The sequence below is a fragment of the Telopea speciosissima genome, chromosome 8 (genome assembly GCF_018873765.1).
Source record: "Telopea speciosissima isolate NSW1024214 ecotype Mountain lineage chromosome 8, Tspe_v1, whole genome shotgun sequence".
Lineage (NCBI taxonomy): Eukaryota > Viridiplantae > Streptophyta > Magnoliopsida > Proteales > Proteaceae > Telopea > Telopea speciosissima.
The window spans coordinates 1757499-1781815 of NC_057923.1; the positions used below are offsets into that span (position 1 = coordinate 1757499).

The following is a 24317-nucleotide window of genomic DNA, read 5'->3' on the forward strand; positions in this document are numbered from 1 at the left end:
CTTCTCTCCCCCTGAATTTTACAAAACTCTGTTAGTCTTGCACCTTGCACTTGCAGTCATAAACCATATATATGACTGAAGAACCTTTCTTGCTGTGCAGAGAAGTATACCACTGGAAGTGAGCTTCAAGAAAGGAGAAGATCAAGGTGAAGATGATGGTCAACAACTACGGGTACCTATACAAGATCATCGTTCAGGGAGATGGTCAGCAGGTCAAGCAGATGAGGAACTCTTCAGCTCAGCGAGAAAGGCATGGTTTACGTAAAAGGCATCTTTCAGAGATCATGATTGTTCCTACTCTGTTTTGCCATGAAATTATGCTCTATGACATCTACCCCTTATCCACTGAATGGAACGAAGAATCACCTCTTCTATCTTATGAGACAAAAATTTGAGGCGTCTGATGAAATACAATAGACATGTATTTGTGACCATAATCATTTTACTTCCAATCTTAAACAAATTAATATTCTGGAGCAACAGAATGATAGATACCTGATTCTGCAAGTTTTGTTCAATCTTTCTCTCAATTCACAACTTGTGGCTGGCGGGAGAAATAGTAACTAATATAACTCAATTCAACCACTCGTTCCCTAGTTCAGGGGTTTTAGGTTTGTTGATAACAGAAAAACATTGTATGAAAAACCAACAAGAAGTCAATTCTTCAAGTTCACGTTTCATCTGCTGCTACTGATCCATAAGATAAACAATCAATCTATGACCGATCGAATTTTAAGCATGTTGTGAAATCTACAAGAGATCTCCGCAACTATGATTCAAAGAGAGAGAGAATGCTGACATAATTATATAAAACTTTTTTTGAAGTGGTTCCAAAGTAAAACAAATAGTAAGCACTTGTTTTTTGGCATTCTGATGGGGTAGTGTTCCAAGTTTTCCTCTCTTGCCACATGAATGAAACAATGTCGTGCTGTTGAGCCTCTTTCTTGCGTGCTGCTTGCCCGGAGACACAGAGACATGGACATCTGTTGCCTCTTGATGTGAAACAGAAAACTTACGGTCATCACTTTGAGATTTGAGCAAAACCAAAATGCACCTTTTCGAGTTGCATGAATCACCCAGTGTTCCTATGGTTTAGGTGTAAATGGACTAGCACTTAGTGGATCCTTATGCCTCAAGCCCTGCACAGAGGAAGATCAACATATTGATGAACTAAACAAGGGAGCTAATCTTTCTCAATTGAAATAAAGATGATTTTCCAAACAGAGCTGAAAATGAACCAAGATTAGAAGCAATCTCCTCAAGGCAAGTGAACTTGATGGTGATCAGTCTTGAACGATTTTGAGGAGTTCAATATCAAACAACAAAGTCTTGTCAATCAATCCTTGGTTCCTTAGCACAAAATCTAATGCTCTTTGACCCTGTTGAACAGATGATGAATTGATTTTTTATTTTTATTATTTTTTTAAAACTTTTGGAATATAACTAGGAAAGAAAAGGATCAATAAAATAAAGTAATAAGTACAGAAAATGTCGTCGGTCTTGGGCCACTTTTGTTGAAGTCATTCTCTGGATATCCCAATTCTGGGGGAACTATGATCCTGCATCACCATGAAATGACTGTGAATTGTGTATCGGAAAACAGGCTCTTTAGAGTTTTATGTTCATGTTATGTATTTACATATCCATTTCAATACTGTTATCCTGATTGTCATGGCATGTACACAGTTGTATGACAAGAAACACTATCAGAACTATTTAAGAGCAGTGAGCAAAGAGAGATGTAAACATATATTTTCGTGTGTTTCGATTATATACATATTTTGAAGGTTCGAACTTCGAAATAGGCCACATATTATTCCTATCAAAGGAAGGCTTGTCATGAAATAAGATAAAGCTACTATTTTTTTTTGAGATTGGATAGTTTTCCAAAGGCCTTTCAATGGCTTATGAAAAGGTGATCAACATCCTCCGTCCCTTTATTCAAACAACATCTGCCGGCCGAGGGTAACGCCACACCTACTTTTTGTAGATTAGAGTTGACCGGGATCTGGTAGTTAATGGAGACATATCATTCATCAATGGTTTGTGGTGAGAGATATGTCCTTCCTTTTTTGTGGCCAACTACAGTTTTCTTTTTGGCTCTTGTATAGCATTTTATATGCATACATTGCTGTAATTATACAATAATAAAACCTTTTTGCCCTCAAACATAAAAAAGAATAAAGGGGGAGGGAGTATATAGAAAGGCACAATGTATCACCTTCTAATGCCACCAATAGTCATGCCTGAAATAGCTTCCTCAAAAGCAGGAATTACCTATTCAAGAATTAAGCAGCTGTATTAGGAAACAGTATTTCCACTGTCCAATCAAATTCCATTGACAGATGGAATGTACTGCATAAATGAAACGAGGATAACACACACAGTAATAACTATGCAAACTGTAGCTCCTGAGAAATTAAAAAGCACAAGATACTGATTCCATGATCTGACCTATCACACATTATAAAAATACAAACCTTCCAAATACACAAGGTTAGAGCCTTTCACAACCGTCAGCATAACAAGAGCTCCATGGTTGGATGAAACAGAGAAAAAGAATGGGCAGAGAGGAAAAACTCTTACCTGTTGAGATCCAAGTGTAAATTTGAAGAAGTCTTTATCATCACCCTGTGTGTTAACACCATATATATTATTCAAAAAGCATAGGAGTTGAACCAAATGATGATGAAAATGTATAACGCTCAACAACTGAGAAAGGTGGATAAGTGCAAGCAAAAGAACCGAATTGAAGGAATCAGAATTGTGGAACTTGTAATACCTCAAAAGAACCACCCTTTGTCTTGTTTCGTGCTTCAAAGATTCGGCCGTAGTATCCTATGGTATAACCATCCCAGTCGACCTTGCATGCATTTATAGGGAGAGTATGCTTAGGATTTTTCTCCTCATACAACAAGGGGAAACATCAGACTAAGGTAGAATATATCAGTCACTGCCCTACCACAACTGTTTCCCCCATCTTTGGCGTTGGGCCACTGCCTACTCGCAAGTCCTGCATCCTTTTTAAATTCCAAATTTAGAACTCCTCAACCAAAATATAGTTCTGTTGTTAAAATAGATACTGACAACATTTTTTTGGATAGTTGACCTTGTACTGGAGACCTGATTCTGTTTCTGCGTAGTCTGGGTACCGCATTTTTGTCTTCCCATAATCCTTCCCTCGAAGTGCTGGCACTGATGAACAAATGCGGTATCAATGTTAAAGTCCTTGACACCTTAAACATTAATAACAATCACTGATGAACAAATGCTGCGTCAATGTTAGTCCTTGACACCTTAACATTAATAACAATGTTATATTTTTTACTACGCCTAAGACCACTAGAACATAATCAACATTGTAGTTCTAGAGTTAACCTACCTGAATCATGATGAGTATATGATAATGTTTTGGCTCCAGATGCCCTAATGGAAAATTTTGGTGATTTAAGAATCCCAATTTCCAAGTCAAACAGGTTTGGAACCAGGGTAGGGTACCTATAGATTGTGAAAAGTGGCGGATTGGTTGGGCAGATAGAATACATCCTACTGGATCTAGATATACAAGAGGTTGCATCAATTTAACTAGTCCAGATGGAATACACATAATGTAGACAATATAAACAACCACCATTTCTTGTATCACCCAAATATTGCCACTTCCCCTTATGCAGGAAGATTGGAATGGGGATGAAACATGTCAAGTGTTACCCCTGTTACCATAGACTGCAACAGTAGCACAGAGGCATGCATGTACAGTAAAGGAAATAGGAAAGTCACTTGAGACATCAACCACAAATAATATTGAACATTAGAAGAAAGTAAGGTTGCAACTTACTGTCAGCAAATTCAGATGCTACAGCTATTCCATCCTTTAAAGCATCACATATGGCTGCTGCTAGAAACCCGACTGTAGAGAATAATACTTCTCTTCTCTCAAAAGCATTTCTAGAAATGGAGCCATTTTTACCTATAAAACCAATAAATGGAAAATCCAGAGATAAATTTATCCTGCAGATACCTAAAAATTCCACCTTACTACCAATGGCCAACCACAGATACTCAATTAATCCAACCTTCAAGCCTTTCAAAACACTTTGAACCATGCATTTATGGAGTTCTGCATAAAAGCGTCCATGTGAACCAACATATTGTGAATGAAACAAAACATTGTGAGTCAGGCTCTGTTTGAGTATGGAGTCCAGGTACAGGCTCAAACCTACCCTTTTCATTGACTGTGAAATTAATAAGATTTTAATGACCAGGTGATGTCCACACGGAAACTAAAACACTGATTCATATAATTAAACAAGAGTTTTATGACCAAAAAACATATGAAAATGGTTAATAATTTATGACCAAGAAAAAAAAATATGATGGAACGGTTAAGAAGTGATATCTATAAACTGCAGCTTGTTCAAGTACTATGAAACTACTTTACATTAGTTGAGGTATGATGGATCCTTCTGGGAGATATAGAAGAGATATTGTTATCCAGTTGAACCCTACGTTTGGAGTTTGGAGTCTGGAGAAAAGCGGTACATACTCTTGCAGGCTCCAATCACAACATGCTAGGGTGTGCAAGTGAAAGCAATAACCAAATATTTGACGATGAAAGAAGTAGCATGTTGTCTGCATTTGGCTGGATAATTGGTCATTTAATAATCACTGAGCAATGGTGAGGGATGAAGTTCAAAGGGATAGAAAGAAATGTCCTACCTATTAACAAATAGATCTTCTATATAATTTGTGAAGAAGAATAAAGACTCTACTTATTTGGAAAACAAGTATACAGCTCTCTTAAAATTGAACAATTACTGAATTCCACCCCCCCCCCTTTCTTATCACAACAGAGAAAATTAGTCGAACAAATCTGCTGTCATCCAAACTCCTGTTTTAACATGTTAGGATTTATTCATTCTGTAGCCCTGCAGAAATTTGGGGAATACCTACTCATATAGAGGCATTTCAGGTAAAGACCACATACAAGGAAAATTTTAGGTAAAACCAGTACAAAAAGAACAAGATTTTGCTTTAAAATCTTCCCGTTACATGAATTTTATGAAGGAACCATGATAAGAAAGTAAATGCAAAACAAAAGGAACAGAAACTATAGTGTGCAGTCCATAATGCTTATGGTTGTAACTGAAAATTGTGTTTTACTTCAGAGAAAATCAATTAAAAAATAAAAAATCTCACAGAGGCCCTGTGCGGGAATCCACTACCACACTGTTACTATAACTGTCGCAAGGAAGCTTGATTATTGCCCAAATTAATCTCCTATTGGGTAGATCAATCAAGGAGTTCACCCTCCAAAACCTTGTCTCACAATTTGGCTTTGCTGCAAGAGGAGTTTCAGCTGTTTGACATTTGGAATCTTTTTTTTTTTTTTTGGGGGGGGGGGGGGGGGGGGGGGTTAAATATCCACAAGGCATTTAGCTATGTAAGGCTCGTAAGCCTGAATTTCGTATGGGCGTTCATATATTCTTATTCTCTGTTTATCTTAACAAAAGAAAGAAAACAGCAGGAACCAGGGCAAGAAAGGAAGGAAAGAAGAATGTTCCTCTTCAGCAAATCAACGCAACAGATAATTGCAAGGAAGAGACCAAGAGGGACTCTCAGTCTGGATTTGGGTATTGCACCTGACCGCCCACTCAGATAATAATGATATTAGTAATGTGCAATAAAAGACAATCATGAAGAGCACAGAGAATCAATTAAGACAAGAAACTCAGAAATACTATGTGCCGTGTCCATAATCCAACTGCACTTGAGGGAAGGTCAATTCCATCTTAGATATAACTGAAGAACAACAAGAACCAGGAAAGAAATAGCCTAATTCAATAGAGTAGTGCAAGGAAGAGATTTTGTGATATTACCTGGACAGGAATTATCAGGTGACTTCTTAAAATGGGTTCTATTATTGTAAGAATACCTACACGAAAACAAATATTTTTCAGGATGCAGACCGATGAACCATATGCATAAACAAGAAAGACAAGTAATAAGAAGAAGAAAACCTGCTGTCAATCGTAGAGAATTTTGGCGCAGCAGAGGAGATGGGTTGGTAAGGAGGAGGAGGAAGCACGAGATGGAGCGATGGTGAAAAAAAGGATGATCTGAGGGCGAAACGATTTGCCGGTAGCCTTGGGCCGACATGCCAATTCGGAGACAATGGAGACATGCTAGCCGAGGTTGTTGCGGCCTTCAGCCGAGCGCTGGATAATTGAACTCTCTCTGTGTCTCTCGTTCAATTGTTTTTTCTTAACAGTACTTCCCCAAGAACCCTTTCCTCTCTCCCTAAAGAAGAATCAATTAAGTAGCAAGCCAAGTAGCATTGTTACAATGAGACAATGAGTAGTGGAGATTAGTAGGAAATTACAGTGGTAGTTGTTGCCTAAAGCGTTGAAGAGAGGGACGCTCTAAAGCAGCTCAGGAATGGAGCGTAAGCGTGGGGATTTTGTAATTTTACTGTATGCTGAGGGTATTACTGTCATTCCACTGTAGAGTGTATTGGTCATTTAGTTCCTTTGGCAAATCGAGATAAGGAGAGGGAGACGAGTGTGACTTGTGAGATGGAGGAACTCAACACCACACGCACATATAAACACACACAGACAACCAGCCAACCATGGCTCGGAGTCGGAGGTGGGCATTAATTAATGCGTAAGATCGATAAGGCTTGCAGCAGCCCGCGCCTCCATTCACGAGGTCCACTCTCTCGCATCTTCCAACTTCTTCCGCCGCTCCAAACTCTGCTTCATCAATCATCTCCACCACCCTCTCTTCTCTGTTGCAAAGTAGGGGAATGAAAATATCCGTCTCTCCCTCACAGCTGATTGGATTATAATGCTGACTCATATATGAAGGTTATAGTATTTTTGTTCTATATTCTTCCCTGCTATCCCGCCCCCCAAGTCCCAAACTTGATTTGGTGCAATATTTCAGATTGTATACACTGAGTTTCAATTGCGATGGAGGAGGGAAGAAGGCACGAAATCAGGCTCCAGGAGAGATTCTAAGAAAATGCCAACCTCACAGATCTATAAATTATTATGCCTCGTGATGCATTCATGTCTTTCTTTTTAGCTCTACACTGAGAGAATATTCATATAATCATATGAGATAAAACACTTTCAACCAACGAATTCGAATATTTAAGATAGAATACACTATAGCTTAGGCACTCGATGAAACACAATAATAACCTTTAAACGGTACTAACAGACAGATTATCTACAATAGGAGTGATCAAGCAATATTTATTTTAAGTTTTCCTGACATCCCAACCAAAAAAAAGAGAGAGGAGATCTTGTGACGAAGCCAACTGGGCTTACAGTGCGACCAACTTAAGGGTGTTTACTTTCTCTTGTAAGGTACCAAGTAGGCTCTCGAAGCTCTTCTTGAAAGAATCCACACCTTCAAGTTCAAGTTGGGTCCCAACCTCGTTCCAGTCAATTCCCAATTTCTCAAGTGCACTGTAGATGCCTTCAGCCTCTGACACGTTCGAGTCGATTGTCCTTGAGACAGCACCATGGTCGATGAATGCTTGGAGTGCTTGGTCAGGCATGGTTGAGACCTGAGACAATGTAGGAACAGCCATAAGAGATCCACAATTTCCTCAGCAGGTTAGGTTTTAGCAGGTCATAACTTCCTTTCTAAAACAAATTCTACTCCACTGTATTATTTCATCACTCTAATCTGTTTTTAGTAAATAAATGAGAACTTACACTATCTGGTCCAATGAGAGGAGCAACATATAAGGTATCAGGATATGCTGGATTCTTGACACTGGTTGAGGCCCAAAGCACCCTCTGCTTCTTGGCACCTTTCTTCTCCAAAGCCTCCCATCTTGGACCAGAGAATTTCTTCTGGTAGAGCTGGTAGGCCAACGCTGCCTGAGCTACTGCAGCCTACAATACGCCAAAACAATTAAACAAATAAGAAAACCCTGTTGTGCAATGCTCATCCCCTTTCAAACAGTAATTCTAGACACATGCCTTAACTTACCTTCCCTCGGAGATTAAGAGCCTCAGGAATTCCATTTTTCTCCAGCTTCTTGTCAACAAGGGTGTCTACCCGACTGACAAAGAAAGAAGCGACACTCGTAACTTTGGAGAGGTCACTCAACCCAGAAGCTTCTAACCCATCCAAATAAGCATCAATTACTGCTTCATATCTTGCAAGGGAGAATATGAGCTGTACAATGGAACAAGCAAGAAGAACAGTCAGAGATCCTTCCAGTATAGACTTCACTTCCAGGACACTAACACAACTTTATCTAGATCTTGAAGCACATGTGAATGGTACTAGTCATACGGAACTTTCAGCTGCTAGAAGTAAATTTTGACCACTGCTGCTGCTAGAATATAACTGGCTGAATGCAACAGCAGCAGAAATTCAGGAGAATAACAGTCTTTAACCACCCCTCTCCCTCCCCCCCTCCCCCCTCCCCCCTCCCCCCTCCAAATATGTTGCATTCCACTGGAGGTGATGAAACACATAGAAGGAAGCCCACAAATTGATAACCACCACTTGATTATATGATCTATTAAGGCCATAAAATCAGGACAATCCCGTATGTTGCATTCGATTGGAGGTGATGAAACACATAGAAGGGAGCCCACAAATTACAAGACTATTAACCACCAGTTGATTATATAATCTATTAAGGCCATAAAATCAGGACAATCCCTTATGTTAGTTCAGTTGGAAATTTATGTAAAAGAGCAGCATATGGAGAAAGGAACTTACAGTTACATTGACACTTATACCAAGTGAAATAACTTCCTTTATGGAAGGGACGCATGCTGCAGTTGCAGGGATCTTTATGTACACATTACGACGGTCAACCACCTTATGAAGCCATTTTGCAGCCTCTACAGTACCTTCCATATCATCAGCTAGCATTGGAGAAACTTCAACAGACACATAGCCATCGGCTGCATCTGTTTGATCATAGATTGGCTCAAAGAGCTTGCATGCATCTTGAATGTCCTTGATTACAAGTTCCCAGTATGCAGCTTCAATGTCTTTTCCCGCTTTTATAAGTTCACTGCAGAATCCAGATCAAGCTCAGCCACAAAAATAATGGAAACAGCTTGGCAGAGTTCCCCCACTTTTCCTTATCCGCAGGGGTGGGGGAAGGGATTGAAGAGACTACACTCATAGCTTGGAGTTAAGTCCAGAAATGTAGAGAGAGGTCCCATATGTTTAGAAGCGAAGTGATCAAATACAAAATTCGATTGAATGACCATCAAATAATAATTAGTAAGGTTGAATAAAATTCCATTTGTTAAGTGAATTGAAATAAAATCAGATCAACTAAGAAAATTTGTTGATTTTACTTCACTTTCATTCACTTCACTTCTAACCAAATGGACCCTAAACAGTCCAGTCAAGTGAGTTCTCTAAACCCACGCACTTAATTCTCCCCTTTGTCAGTATGCTTGTTGAGGACCACTCCCAAGTCCCAACACCAAGTTGTTGTTATCCCGGGTCCAAATGCCTCAAGAGGATTGTACCAGGGGGCTCTGAGGTTCATGCAAGCAAGTCCAAGGCATGACAAGAAAGTAAGGGACAACACAATTTCCTTTTTCTGCTCGCTTCCACGTTATATCTAGAATATTTAATGGCTATGTGCCAACTTTCATTGATTCTGAATCATCCTTCTACAATGAATACGTAAATGGTCAGACGTAGCAGGTTTCACCGTGGCAAGTGAAGCCACGACCCGCTTAGACAACCTCTGGTTTACAAAGAAGGAAATGTGCAATTAACCAGGTTGTTACATTTTTCTTGTATGAAAAATTATTGACACTACCTGAACTGCTCATTGTAAGCGCTTGACGATGATATCGCTTTCTGGAAGATCTGAAATGAGATTCATTGAACTATTGTCATACTGAACTGCAAAGGGATGAATGCAAACAGCTCCTAAAGAAGGTGAGAAATACTTACCGCTGGGTTGCTGGTGACTCCTCTAACCCCGCTTGCAATCAGAGGCAACAAATCTGTGACAGGACGGCAGAGATTATCGTACCAAGGACTCTGCCCTTCCTTCTCGTAGAGATCATGAAGAACGGTTCTCTTGGTCTGGGCAACGTTTCCATCTAGTTGGGAGCACCTAACACTGTGGTAGGAAATTACTCGAGTGAAAATAAGGAACAAAATGCCAGAGACACATCAGAAGAAAAGGAAAACAGCAGTAATAGCATGCCAACACTAGATCTAATTGTACTCTTTATTTCATGAAGAAACAGAAAATACCAATACTAAAGGATGTCGCAGCCCTAGTATTACACATCACATAGATCTTCATGAAGAAAATGGTTTGCTAATCCTATTTCCTTACTGCAATAATAAGTAGCGAAGGAGAAGTGTGCGATTAAAGAATAAAAAATTGATGCGCAGTGAGCACTGTAAATACGACATGCAATTGGGTATGCGATAAAACTAGATAAAACAGAGCAAATGACAGATGAAGAAGAAGAAATAGAGAAAAAAAAAAAAAGGAGAACCCTCAAATCTTGATCGCAAAAAATCAAAGAGGAAAACATGCAACACTTATAAACACCAAGGACCAGTCATGAAGAAACTTCCGGACTAGATAACAGGAGAGAGAGAGAGAGAGAGAGAGAAAGGAGAAAAGTAGCAGAAATTACATCAAGGATCGGTCATGAACATTATTCCTTCGAATGGATAGCTTGAAGGAGGAGAAACCTTTGTTAACCGTGGATGAGGCGGAGAAACAAACCAGAGGTCTCGGTTCGGAAGATCTGAAGCTGCGAGAGGAGGAAGAAGAATAAGAAGCCAAAGTGGTGGTTGGAAACTTTGAAATGGAAGCCATGGGAACCAAAGGAAAAGGGCGAAAGAGAGAAACGCAAGGGAAAATTTTATTTGATCGATTGAGAATGTAAGAAGTGATGGCACTTTAGGGTTTTATATAAATAAATGGATCGTGGAGGGGAAGAAGAAGTAGAAGAAAGGCAGCTTTCTTTGTTTCAAAATTGGAAATTGAAGATTTGGTATGGTAGGGGTTGGTGTCAGAAACAAACGACGCACATTTCGGACAATTCGGCATGGATTTGGCCATATTGGGTATTTGGGGATTATAGACTTTAGCTGTCATTAAATTTTCAAAAGACATCTCTATCCCTCCTAACTTCACTGTGTAATTAACCCCAGCAACATAAAAACTGTAAAACACTAAAATTAAAGGGTAAAAGATTACCCGGATGAGTGTACAACTAGTTAACTATATATGACTGTCCCTTTTGTCTACATAAATACCCCTTTCTTACCTTATGAATGGCAACAATGGGACAACAGGTGGTGGGTTGGTTGATCCTCTCACATCATTCTCACGTGGTTTCCCTTATTATTTTTTGGTCAGATGCGTAATTTCCCTCATTGGTAGAAGAGGGAAGCTGCAACGGGCGGTGTAACAATCTTTTTCTCGTAATTAAACTAGAAGCATAATTAAATTGATTTCGGTAATAACTACTCGACATTTTAATGAAACGGTAATTTCTCATCTCATGTTTTTTTTTTTTTTTGAAAAAGACCAATTGGAGTGGTGGATTTCTTTCAAATGACAAGAAGATGAATTAATTATTCTATAAAATGATATTTTAAGCATATCTTCTCTTTTTGAAGAAAGTGGGAAAAAAAAATCTCACTCAAGTAGGGGATCACTGTTTCAATAATCAAAATCTACTGTGACCGATCCCGATTCTGGACAATCTAGAGTGGTTGATTTCTAGGGTTTTTGTGATCAGATTGCTGGTTTTGTTTTTCCAGATTTGACGGGTCAATTCGAAGGTTTTGGGACTGGTTTCTATTCAATCTAAATCGAAATCGGCACATATCGATTCGATCCTCGATTTTGATTCGTTCAATTTTCACCTAATATATTTTTTAAGGATAGGGAATACTACTTGGATACGTGAAGTACGTAGCCCTGTGCCTAGACACAGGGTGGGTGAAATGATGGCTCGCCATTCGCCCCTAGAAATTCCACCTTTTTATGGGGGCGCAATGATCATGTCGTCTGCCCCTAGTTATGTTTCATTTTATGCCGAGAATGATATGGCTCGTAATTTCGTATCATTAATGGATAAATTATTTTGATTATGTCTATATAAATAAATATATGGGGTGATGTTCTCTGTGCCGTAACACAGTCTGCACCCAGGCACATCGGGGTGGGCACAATGACCACCTTACCCCCTGAGTGGCAGGCTCATATGCTTAGGCGCAGCCTGTGCTACGACAGAGAGAGAACATTCTCCCTAAATATATTTATGATGATGTCTATAAATGATGTAGTATCATGGAAGAAGATTCCAAAGCATCAACAGAGAAATACGTCTCTCCACTCCAGTTTAAATCTCCATATGTTTCAACGGAAAAAGTTTTTAGAGAAGGAATTTCTCTCACCAACCATGGCTGAAAAATACTCTTATCCTATTTTATAATCTTTTTTTATTATATTATTTTTTCATTTGCTGATTGTGATGACTTCGAAAATTTTATATTATATTTTAATAAAATAAATTAAAAAAAAAAAAAAAAAAAAACTTAAACCAGTACACTTTATTTTTTTAATTAATTAATGCTTTAAGATTATTTTTCAGTACCCAAAATCTTAAATAATATTTTGTATTAAGATTAAACAGCGTGAGGGAGAGGCAAATAGTGGGAGATATATATTCTCTGATTTCTCTCCGCCCCCGAAAAACCCTTTGTTGGAAAATTAAAATAAAAAAAATTCCTGATTTTGAAACATATATGTGACACGTGGAAGATTTGAAATTCTGATTTCAATGCTTAAGGAATATAGTTCCGATTGGTTATTTTCAAATTTATATTCAAATTCAATTATTTACTTTCCCACAAATGTTCATAAATGTCCCTTCATGATCCATGCATCTCTTAAGTACTTCAGAAATTTTCAATTGCTTCATTTTGCTAAATAAATTCTACCTAAATTGAAACCTTAGATGTGGTCAAGAAACTTGGGGACTTTGTTCACCAAATTTCAGCCTCATAGAGTTTGCCATATGTTGAGGGTGGACTTTAGTGCAATGACTAGGTTGCTCCATTGTGATCAAGTGATCATGGATTGAATCTATGAAAATAATCTTTTTGCAAAGCAGAGGTAACGCTACACATATTATGACATTCCCCAATCCTTGCAATGGCAGAAGCTTTGTGCATTAGATACACCTTTTTAGAGTTTGCCATATGACAAAAATATGTCTGTTAACTAAGGATTCCTTTCTAGTGAAGTCAATCAAGAAACTTGCTAGAAAAAAACTTTTGGGAAAATGTTTTTTGTGCCGGTGTTGCAGGCTACGCCCAGACACATGGGGTAGGTAAAATGACCACCCTACCCCCTTGAATGGTAGGCTCATGCATCTGGGCGTAGGCTATGCTCCAGCACAGAGAATATCACTCCAAAACTTTTTGGGAAAATTACATGATTAGTTATTTTTGGGTTTTCATTTACAAAACTATCCACCCTATGTTTGAGTTAACAAAAATAGACAAAAACAAGTTAAGGTTTACAAAACTGGACAAAATACTGTCTCTCCCTCCCACATTTACTTTTTTAGACATTTTTACCCCTATCATTGCCTTCTCAACCAGGCATCCTCCGTTCCCTGCAACCCTACCCTTGTCCCAGCCACCGCCATTCTCTGCTACCCCAAGTAACAGAGGAAAAAAAAAAAAGAGATTTTTTCAGAGGGAAACTGCGGAGGAAGGAAGGAGAGTCACTGTTTTGTCTAATTTTGTAAAACTAAACTTGTTTTTGTCTATTTTTATTAACTCAAACATAGGGTGAACAGTTTTGTAAATAAAAACCCAAAAGTAACTAATCATGTAATTTTCCCAAACTTTTTTTATCTAATATCGTTGGAGATGATCTCATGTCTACAATTGTTTTCAAATGTTTTAAATTCTATTGATCTATATTCTCTTCAGAGAATCCTTAACCACACAAAAAATATAAGGTAGCAATCATGCAAACGGAATCATTTACCCTCCGCATTTATAATCGGGATTAAGAATTAATTAAACTCTAATACCTCATTCTTTAAACACTAATCAAACCCAAGAGACCACAACTTAGAACTTTCTCCTTCTCTCAAAAAAAAATATGAAGATAAACATCTCCTCCCCCTCTAAAAGAAAAACTATTAAGGAGCCAAAGACTTTCTAAATCCATATCATTTTGATGGAAAGAGAACACCATGTATGCCACATGTCAAATATTTGGCCATACTTCTTTCAGTATTGTCTGTTTTATTGACCAATTATAGTTTATACCTTGGCTGAGGGTTAGATGGCATAATATTAATGGAAGAGAGAGAGAGAGAGAGAGAGAGAGAGAGTCCTCCATGTCTCCACTTTATAAAAAGTCATTTTAGACTCTAAACATAATAAGAATATGCAATTAAGTTACCAAACCCATATTGAAAAGTCTTTGAAGTACCTTGATAATAATATTGCAAAGAGCTTTATTGTTACTAGAAGCAAGATTAGGATAGAAGGAGGATGAGTAGTAATTCATTTCATATTAATTAGAAGAGGTAGCAGGGAGGATGACAGAGACATTTTAGTTTTATTAAGACTAATGATTAATCAATGATTTATTTTGGTAAGAAATGAAGCATAACCACAGGGTCTCATACTTTTTATACAACAAGATTATTAAATTTATACTCATTTCCTTGGTTTAGTTCTTCTCTAGCATGGTTCTAAGTATCGGTATCGTATCGTCCGTATCGGTTTTGTTAGTCATCGATATCGATATCGTGCCGATACCGTATCGGTAGCATGGTGCGGACAAGGTGTAAAATGCTCAGAAATTTTGTTTTTTTTAAAGGAAATTCAAGGATATTTTTGTCTAATACAGCTGATCCAGGTCGAAACCATTTCAGTATAGTATCGTATCAGTTTTGCGGGTTGTCGATACCCGTTCCCATACCATGCACCAAAACCATGTTCTCTAGTTTTATTTTGTTTCAAATTCCAAAAATTTATAATGTTTTTACATGAGTATATGAGTTGCATGCTCAATCAATGAAACTGTTTTTCCTGAAATCAATCATTATAAACAAATAAAAAAAAAAATTACAATGGGAAAAAAATACAAAATTTCTCATGATTAAGTAATTAATTTCTGATGAAATTGATCCCCCTTGAAATTATTTTTAATAAATAATAAAAAAAAATTGCCAAGCTTAATTGTCTAAAATTAAAAAGGGAAAAATAGAAAAAACTAGCAAATGATCATATGCTATTGACATAATCCACATCGCATAACTTGGTTCTCAATCTAGGTAGAACTACTAATCTAGAAAAGCTTTTGCCATAGGAAGCCCATCACAAATAAGGATATATTCATGATTGTCAACTCTCCTATGTAGGCAATCTTTGGTAATCCTTGAGGATCAGATATTCAAACTGATGCTATGATTCTTGAGCCGTACTGTGTTGAGGAACATTTAAGGGTTCGATTCATATATAAAACCAAACCACGTCAATTAAGTCACTTAAGGCAGTGTTTGATGTGCCTTATGAATCAGATTCTCCTTGCTTCAGAATGCACTCGAGACCCAACATTTATTTTGAGAATGCATACCAAACACAACCCTAATGTTCGGGTTGATAGCTAGCTAAATTAATAGCTTCTATAATGATTCGTGAATTATGAGGAAACAGTAGGACACAATTTTATTAATGACCACTGAAGTCTCAACAAAGACATATTGGTAAATAGATGATAGCATGCAGAGATGGAGAGAAGTTCTCTATCCAATATTCTGGGAGAATTAAGACGTTAGTATTCAGATCAAATAATGACTACCCAATAAGGCAAAATACAACACAATGTTTCTTCACACATCTACCACTCTACCTATACTTGTAATAAAAAGAAAGAAAGAAAGAAAAAAATTGTAATGTACTGATTTGGCTTTCAGTAAGCTTTCAATAAAATGCGGATTTACATTTACTTTTCTCAGTATGAATGAAATGAAGGCCAGCATCCCGATAGAATTGATGCAAACAGCATTTGAGTCAGGTCAAGGCCAGGAAAAAAAAAGGGTGAATGATGGCATCCCAGAGAAGGCATAGCTGCTACCACGGTTTCAAGTCACCCCCAGGACCTGCAGTCCAGTTTAAGATCTTCTCACCAGGCTTCAGGTAAGTGCTCTTGTCGTGAGGCAACTTACGTGCAAGCCCATTCAGTATCTGATGGAAAGCATCTCCTGGCTGAGCAGGCTGTGGGAAAAGCATTGCCTGCTTCATTGAAGGGTTAGCAAGCAACCTCTGCTTCCTTAATATTACTTCTGGCGGTATTGACGTAAGGATGGCATCTAATCTTGGAACATCCTTCTCAGCTACAAACACCCCAATTTCCTCCCATGGGATTGCATCTGCAAATGGCAACACAATGTCATCTGCTATGATAACAGGAATACATCCAAATACCACCCCTTCAACCAATCTAGGACTCCATGGAGCCCAGCCTAGAGGGCACAAGCAGAAAACAGCACGCTGCATGTCTTCATAATATGTCATTGGGTGCTCGGTAGAGATGTCAAAAAGTGGATTATCCTTGAAGTTCTCCCATACTGATGCGCGTGCCCCTCTGTGCAATCAAACAACAGAAGTTAGAGGATGCCCGTTTACTTACCAGTTCAATTCTGCAACCTACAGTTAGTATGCATGACACTGCAGTTAAGATACCAGCTCAACCCAACAAAAGGACGAGCTAAAAGTTCCTTAATCAATCAACTGGCAATAAATTTGATGCATAAAGAAAATGCCCACAGCAAGGTAGAAGCTCATGCTTTGGAACATAATTATTGTCGCATGCCATATAAATTTGAAAGACATGCAGGAAAGGGATATTAAGAATCCAACATTCAATCCCTTAACTAGAAGAAAACCTATCAATTTTATAATGGCAACCTTGTTTGAGTAACTTTTCCTAACCTTGTTCCATTTCTTTCCAAACATTCCAACCGAGAATACAACATTGGACCGCATTATCTACAGAACAGTAGATCATCTAAACAAAGCCAGTGCTCTCACTTTTGCTGGCTGTAACCCCCATATACGTATTTGGGTCAGCTGTGTGTGGTTGCACAGGCCAGTAGTTGTTGTTGGCTGCTACTTGAAATTCTGCTGGGTAGCACCAAAAACTGCCAGCAACTCCAGCCAAAGCTCCCAGTTGGGTAAAACCTTTTGGCTTTTGTGGCCAGCATATTTTACTGGCTGTCTGCACCTCCAGCATAGCCCAAGTCGGTAAAATCCTATGGATTTCATACCACATCCAGGTTCAAGTTCAATCCTCAGCAGTTAAGAACTAAGCCCTAAACTATTTGCCACCCATCCACCCAACAACCATAATAATAAGAACTAAGGGTCATTATTAGTGTCAGAACCATGAGTGATAATCTGTATTGTCACAAATAAATCCAGACCATCCATTCAGCAAAGCATGGAAGCTGGGTAAAACCGTTTGGCTTTTGTGGCCAGCATATTTTACTGGCTGTCTGCACCTCCAGCATAGCCCAAGTTGGTAAAATCCTAGGGATTTCATACCACATCCAGGCTCAAGATCAATCCTCAGCAGTTAACAACTAAGCCCTAAACTATTTACCACCCCATCCACCCAACAACCATAATAATAAGAACTAAGGGTCGTTAGTAGTGTCACAACCACGAGTGATAATCTGTATTGTCACAAATAAATCTAGACCGTCCATTCAGCAAAGCATGGAAGCCTTCTTCATCTTCCTTTCAAGTCTTGATCGTCAGAAAGCAACACAAACCTTGAACACATTTAATCATAAATCTTAAATCATTTAATCTAAACCTTAAACCTAAATGATGCAGCAGCCAAGGAGAAGGGCCTGCGGCCAGAATTGGAGCTTCTACACATTCAACTAATTAAAATTTCTCCTAATCTTAACTTGGTTCCTTATCCGTGTGATTCTGGATTCTTCTTGGACTTCTCACCCTAATCCCTTAGGTGATTGGAAACCTCATTACTAAATCATTGAACCATATTGTAAATTGGGTTCTAGAAGGTTTGGGTCATTACGAGAGTCTTAATAGAAAGAGGGAGTGGGCGAGCCTTGGCGCAATGGTTAAGTTGTGCTAATGCAACCATCAGGTTGAGGGTTTGAAACACGGGAACAGCCTCTCTGTGAAGCATGGGTAAGGGTGCGTACATTTGCCCGTCCAAGATCCAACAGTAGCGGATCCTCGTGCACTGGGACATTCATTTAATAGGAAGGGGGAAATCACCATCGACCACCAGAGTTGCAGAACATGGAAGACAGATGCTGCTGGAGTTATTGGAAATAGAAGCTGAGGATCACTAACCAATGCTGAGTAAAGTGGAGACAGACAATCGCTGGAAATTCAACCGAGAGGGGGGGGGGGCCAGAAATCACCGCAATCCGTCAAATTTCATGGAAGCAGGGGGGGGGGGGGGAGAGAAATTAGACTTAAAGTAAAGAGAGGGAGAAAGTTCAGTTCACATGGAGCATGGTTCGAGATCTCGCCGAGTTTCTCGGTTTCGTGAGATCCCGAGACGAGATGCCATACGCATTCTAAAATTACACTTTCTCGGCGACATCTCGCCGAGATCTCGGTATTGTCTCGGTACACATGTTTTCCATTTTTTTTTTAGTTTTAAAAGTTCAATATCTCACCGAGATCTCAGTGAGTCGGTATCGGGTTAGAACATGGTTTTTTACCCATTTTAATTGCCCATTTGACCCATGTGCCCATTTTATTAAAAGAGGGCAATGGACAGAACTCGGAAATCTCAATAGTTCTGTCCATAGCTCTCTAAACAAAGGGGAAAGCACTCAAACAGCTCTCTCCCTCAAATTTCTTCCTCTTTCTTTCAAATCTTGGGTGGATTGCATTGTTTGAAGTGAGATTCAAGTGCTAAAGTGAAGATTCAACTCCAACAGTCCAAGAATCATCACCTATTTGTAGGATTCCAAAGTAAAACTAATATTTGGACTTGTTTTTTTGGCAAATCTGGGCATGCCATTGTGTTTAAATGGCCTGAAATAGGTTGGATACCAAGTTTCAGATCCAAAATATGTGTAAAACCCACCGAGTTGGGGGTCCGAGTAAAAAATAAATAAAATGCAGCAACTCACCGAGATCTCGGCTCGACTCGGTTTCTGGCTTGGCCGAGATGCCACCAAGACCCGAGTCTCAGACCCTTGACATGGAGAGGGTAACAGATTGAAGAAGACAGCCACGGAGGGCAAGTATAGAGCTGTCAAACTTGAGTCAGAGAATGGGAGAGAGTTCATTCTTCTCAAGGAGAGGGAAATAAATCAAAGGGGGTGAAGGAAAGGAGAAAGTAGATGGGTAAATTACTATTGTACCCTATTTTTTAAGATCTATTAAATGAATGGTAGGGATATATGCTGTTTTGTAATGTCCAGGAAAATAACCTACTTTTGGGACAAAAGTATTTTGCCAAATAGTAATTGGTCATTACCTTTTGGCTTTGTGCCTAGCACTTTTCACTGGCTGCTGACAGCCTAAGCATCCTAACACATTGCAAGTTGATAAAACTTTCCATATCGCCTCTGGGTTCAAGACCCATCTTCACAAGGTAATGCTTAAGCCTACACTCTTTGCCTCTCCATCAACGCAACAACCATAAATAAATAAGAAAAAACTTGCCAAGTAGATCATCTGCAAACTGGACCAGTCTAGATGCAGACTTCGTGTTGCATGTGCAATGTCCTCAAGAGGTAGATCAAGAGTTTTAACTGATGCTAAACTACCTCGTAATTTTTGCAAGCTGTTAATATCATGAGTCCTATAGAAACATACCTTGCATAGTAACCACCTTCTGGGTCATTGCTGACATCATAAAACAAACCCCGGAAGTAAACAAAGATGGAGCGTGGAGTGTCTGGGGTAATCAAGTGGGCTTGCATTTTCTGTGGAGGAGCATATGGAGGAATTGTGATTGAACCCTCCTTCAGACAAACATGATTCTTCTGTCCAAAAGTCTGAACCAAGGTAGCACGTTGGAGCAAAGGAAGAATCCCTCGTTCAATAGCTTTCTCTTCCTGTAACAATGTATGTGTACGAATTACAACCAGGAAGAAATTATGGCATATCAATAAGAGATATTAATTTACATTCCAAATTTACATCTTGAACTCTTCATACAACAAGAATTGAACCAGCCATAAGATATGGAGTGCAATTAGCAAGGAACCTTAAGTTATCTGGCCTAGAGGTACACAAGATGCACATGTAGGACGATCCACCTCTGACATCTTAGAGTAAAAACAGACCAGACTGACTTTCACATATGGATTTGGAAGATTAAAATTGAACTGACTATATAATATGTCCACAGGTCTGATAAAGTCATTCAACCAGAATATTTTGGCACACACAAGTCCTCCAAGGGACACTTAAGTGGTGAGCCCATGGCTCCGAATCCTCCATGCAGGCTATGGCATGAGCCTTAAATATAAATATCCTGCTACCTGTATTGACTTGTTACAATTTGGTATGGATTAGCCATCTGTCAAATTACACACTCAAATTCAATCAATCCCCTCCCATGTATGTCTTTATATTTCTAAGCCATCCATGCATTCCATGCACCCTCCTATAGTCCCTGGAATTTCAAAGCTTTATTTTGCCACTTGGAAACCTCCATTTTGGCAGAAACTTGGCAAGTAGGTAGGGGACCCCATCCACAGAATTTATGCCCCATCTGATCTGCCACACGGCAGATATTTGGGTCATGCTGATAGACTTGTTACAATCAAGCTTTTATCTGCACCATATTTTTCCCTATTATTTGGGGATCAAGCAACAATACATCAACACCCATACCCAACATCTGTACCCATATATGAGTAAGGTAAATAGCAAGTAGCAATGGACGAAAAAATTTCTTTTGTCCAGACATCCAGATACAAGTACTCTTCTAAAGAGACATGGGGAAATCTAAAGAGATATGGGGAGAAAGTATCTGTAAATCTTACCTGATAGTGAAAGCAGGCCCCAAAGTCATGGGGAGTAACGAAGAAGTGATCAGCTCCATCTGTCCTATTCCAGTAAGGCCAGTTTGTAGAGATCAGCTGGATCACACTTCGCATCATCCTTGGGGATTTGAAGGGCAAAGGAAGCCCATTGGGTGTAAGGTCACAAGTGGTATATACAGGGGTGTAGAACCAATCAGCTTCTTCAGGATTGAGTGTTCGAACTGGGCTGTTTAACAGAAACCGATGCATGTAGATCTCAGCAGCAAACATGTGGTTAAGGCACCTGGGATCCTTCTGCAGTATTTTCTTGTTGTATTTGCTCGGCAGCTCATAAACAAACACTTTTAATCTTCCCACTGGATCATCTTCTAAAACATCACCAGCGCTTCCTAAAATTGGCCAAAGAGGGAAAGGTCTCAGGTCCCGTAAGTGGAAATTTAACAAGTTAGATTTCAAGAGCATCAAGACTTTATATTTTTCAGGTGTTAATGGGTGTATGCATGATGACAGAAAAATATTTTGAAATTTATTCATGGGACTGGAGGATCAACATATTGTGACAATCACGTGAAGTCCTCATTATATTTTTGTGTCCAAACATAGCAGGGACAAAACAATTTTTCAAAAGACTTAAGGTTTAGGACCTGGTTTTCCTACATGTACACATAGTTGTCAAGGCGGCGCTTAGGCGGCACCTAGGCGGCCAGGCGGTTTGGTCGACTTGGGCACCTTGGTCGCCTAGTTGGTGTCACCTTGATTTTTTACCCTCTCCAACGCCTTGGATCGCCTAACCGCCATGACAATCCTAAACCCCCTAACATAAGAAAATATTAAGTAAAACAAGTACCTCAGCCCAAGTTCAATTTTCAATGATTATAGAATTCAAGACCAGCTGAAACACTATGATCCACACCAATCATAATGGAATCATTACCCATCTTGATCATAATTGGTTGGATTCCAAAATAAGATTCTAAACTCTAGTGACATCTCCAGAGGAACTACGGGCATACAAGAAAAACAAGAGCAACATGGGTTTATGATAAAAGAAATAAAAAAATCTATGCACTTAAATTCAATGCATTTTTTAGGACTGGAAATATCAGAAATCCATATCCGAAGTCTTTTCTTGAACTCACTATGTTTCGAATCACATATTCACATGTTACAAAAGAAGCTGAACAATGACAAGGTCAAAGATAAAGACCCCATATTTAGAACAGATGAAATTACACTCTATACATAGACAAATCCTGAAAAGTATGAAATTCTATCTGAATTGGTAGAGACAACCCAAAATGCGCCCCCACGAATTCCCCATATGCATAAACTCTTAATTGAGATATGAGCAAAAGAAAACCTGGAAGCAATCCAAACTCACTGAAACAAGCCTTACTCTTTACGACAAATCAGATATTTCTATGGGAAGAGATGAGTCCACCGGACCCGAAGTCCATGTTTCAACTTTGAGCAAAATAAGTACAAAAAACTGCACTTCTAACAAGAGGACTCCAAAATAACAACTAACAAAAACCAGCACAAATCTGAATTCAGTGTAATATCAGTTCTAGTATGGAACAGTACCCAGTCCAGCTGATCCCAAAAAGGCCAAAAATTTCGAGTATAGAACTAATATAAACCTAAATCTGATTACCTAAGGGCAGCAAATGGAAACTACAGCGGCAGGCCAGAGACCAAAAAGGTACCCACACAAACTTAAGCTCAACTTACCGAAATGGAAATTAAAGGCAAAAGAATTCAAAGAGAAGTTGCTTAGGATTTCAACTTCAATGAAAGATAAAGAAAAATATGAGAGGGCCACCTGAAATTCGCTCCGTCTGTCGATTCTGTTCGAGCTCTTCGGCACCAATCCTCAAAAGAGAAGCATAAGCAAGAAGCAAAACCAAAGCACAAGTCGAAACCTTCATATTCGTCCCTGAGAACCCAACCCAATGAATGATGATAGAGGTGGGTGTGTGGGAGAATAACACAGGAAGAGGAAATGGAGATGGGTCTTGAAAGATAGGTCTCAGAGAATCCAAGAAGGAGACTTTATTTGTGGAAACGAAATCGCTGGGACGTCATATGGGGAGTGGTTGAGAGTTTTCTTATATATTGGGTTTGGAGGAAAGAATTAAGAAATGTTAAGAGAGTTTACAGGTAGGGATTGACATATATATATTGTATGGACAAAAAATACAGAGAGTGAAATCTGAAATGGCTTGAAGAAACAGATAAAAGATTTCAAATCCCGTCTGTCTATCCAATGGTATTCCATGGGAGATGTTGAAATCTTGGCGGGTTTCTGAAAGCTCCATTTTTTTCACCCAGTGACCGAGTTTGATGAGCAGTCCATCTCATAGCACCAACAAAGCTGTTGAGATGTTAAACCTTCTTCAGCCCTTCAATCTTTCTCAGTTTCTCTTCTCACAACTCACCTCGTTTTTTGTTTTTTTTTTTAATAATTTCATACCACATTAGTTATTATATAACTATCAATTCAAGGTTGGCGTTCGGCGGCTTCTGCGGCTTTTGCTCTCCCGGGATTTTATTTAGTCCTTTTTGAATCTCTGACGCTAGGACGGCAACAAGGGACAATGAACCGGCTTATGAACCGATTGAAGCAATGATTCAAACTATGGAATCAGATATCGGAATCGGTCTTAATTGATTCCAATCCAATGGAATCAAGAAAAAAAAAACATGTACAATCAGTCTTCAGATCTGAAAATTCAACGATTCTAAGGTTTTGAATCAAGAATCAGCTGTATTGAATTGGTCAGAATGGATTCCATTTGATCGATCCAATTCTAATTTTTAAAACGGTGGATTGGATATTGGTGAATAAAAAATGTATGATAGATGCAGAGCTTCACAAGCAAACTCTTTTTTTTTTTTGGGTTGTAACAATGACCCAAGGCCTTCCTTGGGGTAGATTGGATGACCCGATCCATATAAGACACAACAACCCACATACACTAGGAAAGACCCGAGGCCCCAAGAGAAATTGAGAACCATAGAACATTATGTAGCTGGCTCCAATAGGTGGAGATAAGGGAGTCAAATTGGAAATGAAACCGGATCCGGATTGAAAGATCAAAACCGAATAGAATTTGGTTATAATCTTGAACTATGGAACATAATTCAAGCAGGAGTTAGGTACCAATATATTATAATACATTCATAGAGTATAATACTAATATATTTTGGTATATTAATGCATTGTAATATGAATATATATTTTAC

The 24317-nt window shown here is 38.8% G+C and overlaps 3 protein-coding genes across 3 annotated transcripts in view; all 3 read right to left on the minus strand.

Moving 5' to 3' along the window:
* Positions 1-698: 698 nt before the first annotated feature.
* LOC122671104 lies at positions 699-10879 on the minus strand. The gene is made up of 18 exons (XM_043868204.1): positions 10665-10879; positions 9961-10132; positions 9824-9873; positions 8755-9055; positions 8011-8199; positions 7731-7913; positions 7337-7579; positions 6032-6185; positions 5880-5942; positions 3839-3970; positions 3110-3195; positions 2963-3013; positions 2783-2863; positions 2587-2631; positions 2222-2277; positions 1484-1559; positions 1239-1379; positions 699-1139 (listed from the first exon to the last, which is right to left on the minus strand). The coding sequence occupies exons 1-17, from the start codon at positions 10847-10849 to the stop codon at positions 1284-1286; spliced, it is 2163 nt and encodes a 720-aa protein (XP_043724139.1). The 5' UTR covers positions 10850-10879; the 3' UTR covers positions 699-1139; positions 1239-1283.
* A 5071-nt stretch (positions 10880-15950) lies between these two features.
* Positions 15951-23511, minus strand: LOC122670613 (probable beta-1,4-xylosyltransferase IRX10L). Its single transcript, XM_043867554.1, has 4 exons — positions 22894-23511; positions 21072-21460; positions 19894-20135; positions 15951-16663 (listed from the first exon to the last, which is right to left on the minus strand). Exons 1-4 carry the CDS (start codon positions 22997-22999, stop codon positions 16150-16152), a joined length of 1251 nt encoding a protein of 416 aa, XP_043723489.1. The 5' UTR covers positions 23000-23511; the 3' UTR covers positions 15951-16149.
* The window catches only part of LOC122670614 (cytochrome b-c1 complex subunit Rieske, mitochondrial-like), a 30741-nt gene continuing 28525 nt past the window's right edge, over positions 22102-24317 (minus strand). Inside the window, exon 4 of the mRNA XM_043867555.1 lies at positions 22102-22132. The gene's annotated coding sequence lies outside the window, so the exon portion shown is untranslated. The remainder of the gene's footprint in view (positions 22133-24317) is intronic.